The sequence below is a fragment of the Cyprinodon tularosa genome, unplaced genomic scaffold (genome assembly GCF_016077235.1).
Source record: "Cyprinodon tularosa strain WSP-4 unplaced genomic scaffold, ASM1607723v1 ctg50, whole genome shotgun sequence".
In the NCBI taxonomy this organism is placed as follows: Eukaryota; Metazoa; Chordata; class Actinopteri; order Cyprinodontiformes; family Cyprinodontidae; genus Cyprinodon; species Cyprinodon tularosa.
The window spans coordinates 734529-739709 of record NW_024039230.1 but is presented as its reverse complement, the minus strand read 5'-3'; the positions used below and the strand labels follow the sequence as shown (position 1 = coordinate 739709).

The following is a 5181-nucleotide window of genomic DNA, read 5'->3' as shown; positions in this document are numbered from 1 at the left end:
CATTGAATGGCTTTGTGAAATGCCAGACACCAGAACCTGTTTAAAATTTCCTCCTAAAGAAGGAGCTCCATACCCTATAGCCGTGGTCCGCAACCACCGGACCTCGGTCCGGATACGGACCCATATGCCATCCCATCCGGACCCGGAATAAATTGTTAAAATATTTGTTAATTTTGACGGGAGAATTCATTTTAAACCGGAGCATTTTTTCCCTATCTGACACAAGTGCTTTTACCAGCACTGCACTGAGCAAGGCTTGGAAGCTACAAACCAATCGCGTGCGAGTCATACTAACCACGTGGTTCAACTAGCGAATCAAATCGCCAGCTTAAACTCCGAGCGAGTTGTATGAGCAAACCGAAGCAGAGGTTTGTAGCCAGGCACAGACATCCACGCAGTGTGATATAAGGAAGAGGAGGTGAAAGGCGAGCGAAAAGCGATTGAAGCGAGAAATGCAGGGAGGTGATACAGGAAGACAGGGCGTGAATTACAGGAAGAAGAGGTGCAAACACTATGGCGCTGTCTAAAAAGAGAAAAGTAGATGCCGAAAATCGAGCGTTTAACTCGGAATGGAATGATGCAAGCATGTTCATTCTTCCACCCGCGAGCACGAAACCAGTGTGCCTCATATGCTCCGAAACCGTGGCACTTATTAAAAGTGCCAATGTCAAGCGTCACTATGAGACTAAGCACAAAGCATTTGACCAATCATACCCCCCTAAGTCCGAACTCCGGACGCAGAAAATTCGATGTCTCGCTGCCCAATATGATCAGTCTACCAGGGTATTAAGCCGTGCTTTCAGCGCACAACAGCGTGCTAATGAATGTTCCCTCCGTGTTGCTTGGGTTTTAGGGAAACACAAAAAGCCCTTTACAGATGCAAGTATTGTCAAAGAGTGCATGACTGAAATAGCAGAGGCGTTACTTGATGGTAAAGAAAAAGATGAGCTCTGTGACAAAATAGAGAAAATACCCCTGTCAGCCTGCACAGCCACAAGGAGAAGTGAGATACTAGCTCAAGATTCACTGTCCCAGCTGGAAGAAGCTATTTGTAAGGCACTGTGTGTTGGCCTGGCTGTGGATGAATCTACTGATGTGTCTGACAATGCTCAGCTATTGGTTTACATAAGATTCTTAAACAGGGAGAAAAATCAGTTCTGTGAAGACCTCTTAGGTGTGACTCCCCTGCAGACCACTACCAAAGGAGAAGACATCTACCTGGCCATTAAGGAAACGCCAGCAAAGCGAGGAATAGAGCCAACAAAAGTGATATCAATAACCACTGATGGAGCCCCTGCCATGATAGGGAGAGAAAAGGGAGCTGTGGCAAGGTTTAAAGAAGACAACGCTGACCTGATCTCTTACCACTGCATTATTCATCAGGCTGTCCTTTGCTCCACCCTGTCAGATGAGTATGCTGAGGTGATGAAGACAATGATAAAAATCATAAACTTTCTCAGGGCATCTTCTTCTTGTCAGCATCGCATGCTCAGGGAATTTCTCAAAGAGGTTGATGCAAACTCTGATGATCTTTTGCTACACAACAATGTTAGATGGCTCAGCAAAGGCAGGGTGCTAGAGCGATTTTGGTCAATTAGACATGAAGTAACAGCTTTCTTGGAACAACTGGAAAGTCAGAAAGCCGCTAACTTTTCTGTCTTTCTAAATGACGAGAAAAACATGGGTATCGTAGCTTTTTTGGCTGATATCATGTCACACCTGAATGGGCTTAATTTGAAGCTGCAGGGAGAGAACAATTAAATTTGTGATCTGATGACAGCTGTCCACTCATTTCAACGAAAACTTCAGGTGTATAAAGAAGATCTGCAAGGGGACTACACACACTTCCCAAAAGTGAAAGAACAGGTGCAGGGCCATAGAGATGTCTCCTCTTTTGTTGACTTTGTTGACAAGTTGATTGAAAACTTCAGCAAACGCTTTGATAGCTTCAGCATTGGAGAGGAGCTCACCCTCTTCATACAGAATCCATTTCTCATCACTGATGTCAGAGCATTCACAAATGATGTCACACATCACTTCAAGTGGGCAAACACTGGGCCTCTCCAGATGCAAATGATTGACCTCCAGGCAAATGTGGCCCTGAAAGAGCAGTTTGCAAGAACCGAATCTACCACATTCTGGCTCCAGATGGTTTCTGAGACAGCTTTCCCAGATCTGAAAAAAGTGGCCCTGTTTATCTTGACCATGTTCGGCTCCACATACAGCTGTGAGGCAGCGTTCTCTACAATGAACATAATAAAAACAAAATATCGTTCCAAGCTCACCAATGAGCATCTGCACATGTGCATGAGAATGGCCCTGACCTCCTTCAAGCCCAGATTTAAAATGTTGGCAGGACAAGCCAAAGCTCAATTCTCACACTGAGCAACGGACATTGGGGGAAGACAGATGTAAGAGAAATCTGTAAGAGAAATAGTTCCGGTGTTTTGAGAGTTGTTTTGTTGAGCAGAAATATTGAGATTGTTCAATCAAAAGGAAACTGAAGCTGCTATTTTTTCTTAAGCACTTTCTTTATTTTTGAATACATAATTTAGTTATTTTTCATTTAAACTGCAGCCACACAATGTTATCCTGTGTTTCAGTGCTAATAAACTTCTTTGAAATTATTTTAACCTGTATTATTATTTTTTTTTAACACCATGTATTCCGATGTTGTCATACTGCAAATAGACGATATTGCGGACCTCTGCTTGAGGAAATTTCTTTGAACTGGACCTCCTCACAGTTTTCTTGAATACCCCTGCCCTATAGTCTCAGATTGAGTCAACTCACCCCACACAGAGATCTGAATTAAGCAATCTGTATTAGGGGTTCTTTTTTTTTCGGTCATGAGTCACATCTAATGGCCATACTGTAGGTTAGGTTGGAACGTAGATAACCTGGTAAACCTAGATTTTAGCCTTTTTACGTTGCTCTTTCTTTATGATGGAAAACTTAAATTATACCTACATTACTTGATATTGGGCTCTAATCTTTCTTATCTGTATCCTCTAGTGTTGCTTAAGCAGCTTCGACTTTAACTTTTTAATGTGTGGACTCTGTTCAAACAAAACCATAAAAACCCACAAGAGAGCTAGCCTGACGTAGTCCTACTCAATTCTAGTTAGAATTTGAGTCTGATACTGCTCCATAGAGCTGTGATTATGGGGCGCGTTTCGAACGAACCAGGAAAAAAATGCCTCTGCACTCATTTGGATAGACCTACAACCAATAAGAGCAACGGAGTGCGTATGTTAAGCGACGCATATTTGTTGTCAACAAAAATCAAAGCGTGCAGTTGCACGCCTAGAAAAAGATGAGCCTTGATCGCGTTTCTCTGTTCTTCTTTTAAAATTAATTTGCTGTTGATATCTTCTAGAACAGACCTAATAGCAGAATCTACTCACCTCAACTCTCCAGCGGCAGCCATTGTTGTTGTCACCCAAGCGCGCTTTGGTGACGTCGTTGATTACGTTACTGTTGATCATCTGTCCATCATCGTATAAAGCCCGCCCTGACAATTTGATTGGCCCGCCAGATATTGTGCGAGCATACTCGCGCTACTATTGAGCAATGCCAGACCGAACTTCCCGACTTCAAACGTTGTGGGCGGGACTAAGTTCGGAATGGCACCCAGGCTACAAGAGAGCGCCCACAAAGCATTACTTTAGACCCTGTCCAGGATTAACATCATTCTTCAAAGGATACTAACAATACCCACCTAGTTAATATTACCCCCTTATCTATCCCACCAAATGGGGAGATTCCAACAACCAGGGACTAGTGTGATGTTAAACTAAGCATGGCAAACTGCTGATGTTGCCAACGCTACGTCCAAAAAAAACAAGCATACACACAAGCCAAAATCTGCATTCCTTGCAACGAAAAAAATTTTATAAAAAATTGTCGTTATTAGCTCCTTTTTATTTTCTTATTGTCCTACATTGATAAAACATTAATTTATAAATAGGATGAATTATATGTGTAAAATAAAAGGTACTGACTCCTTTAACATTCTCTACACATAATACAAGCCTGACCCGATAAAAAAGTGTTCATCAAAATTAGCAATTTATAAAGCAAGTCCGATAATATTAAGACACTGTACTATATAACATATGAGTCAAGAAGAAAAATGTAAATAGTTTTGCGAATGACTTGTTTCCATTCACAAGCACTGTGTCTCTTCAACTCTTTAGGTTATTGCAACCAAGTCCTTACCATTAATCATAGCTATGATGTATCAAGTAACTCTCATATTTACAGCATGAGGGAAGATTGGCACAAGCCCATACTGATGTCCCACCTGTTCCTTTCACACATAAACACCCAGATCATCGAAACTTTCCTTACCCAACAGGGAAGCAGTGCTAAGTCCATGTATCTTGATGGCATTGATGGTGCTTCATACAGGCCTCTGGTCCCTGAAGGTTAAAACCCTCTCCCTTAGGATTGGCTTAAAGGCTTGCAATACATGAGGCTGTAGCTCTCAGATAGATGGAGAGGCTACAAGGTTGTACTACCACAGTTTATCCTGTTCGTAAATTTAATAAAATAAAATAATTGCAATACTAATATATCCAGTAAAAAATATCGAAAAAATAAGGATGTCACTGCTCAGTCCACATAAATATTATAAAATACAAAACCAAATAAATTAAATCCATGGTAATAATTATTGCTGAGTTATGAATTAAGTGGGATTAAATGTCATGCCCATGTCATTTTTTTGTTGCTAATATTACAATAAATTTAACATACAAATTAAGATTATATATTAGTTAAAGGGTTAGATTCAAAACTCCTGATTTAGTATTTATTCTGTAGATTTATGCTATCGATGCATTATCTAATGGCTTCTACCTGTAATAAATGTGAAACCCAGTCCTTGTATCGGATATTCTAGAGAAGAAAAATATTTAATACTTTTTCCAAAATAATAACCTAAATACTTTACAAACAACAAATATTGCAACTCAGAAAGAAATCATCACATGGTGTAAAAAAAATAAAGATTTAAGATTAATGAATATATACTGTATTACCTTCCAAAAATGTAAGAGGGATTTCAAGGGAAATTTAAAAAAGACAAACACAAATAATTTACAACTGGATGTCAGTGCAGGAAGGATACTGTGCCACCCTTACTTTTGACTTTATGTAATTCTTTAGCATAATTTT

General features: G+C 40.2%; 1 protein-coding gene across 1 annotated transcript; it reads left to right on the top strand.

The window, feature by feature from the left end:
* Positions 1-513: 513 nt before the first annotated feature.
* Positions 514-2385, top strand: LOC119795147 (SCAN domain-containing protein 3-like). Its single transcript, XM_038302993.1, has 2 exons — positions 514-1548; positions 1810-2385. The coding sequence occupies exons 1-2, from the start codon at positions 514-516 to the stop codon at positions 2383-2385; spliced, it is 1611 nt and encodes a 536-aa protein (XP_038158921.1).
* Positions 2386-5181: the final 2796 nt, after the last annotated feature.

What these genes read in the sequence shown, in the direction of transcription:
- LOC119795147 (XM_038302993.1), top strand. Translation starts at nt 514, where the DNA reads ATGGCGCTGTCTAAAAAGAGAAAAGTAGATGCCGAAAATCGAGCGTTT. An exon ending in ATCTTTTGCTACACAACAAT is followed by an intron (nt 1,549 to 1,809) that starts GTTAGATGGCTC and finishes CGAAAACTTCAG; the next exon opens with GTGTATAAAGAAGATCTGCA.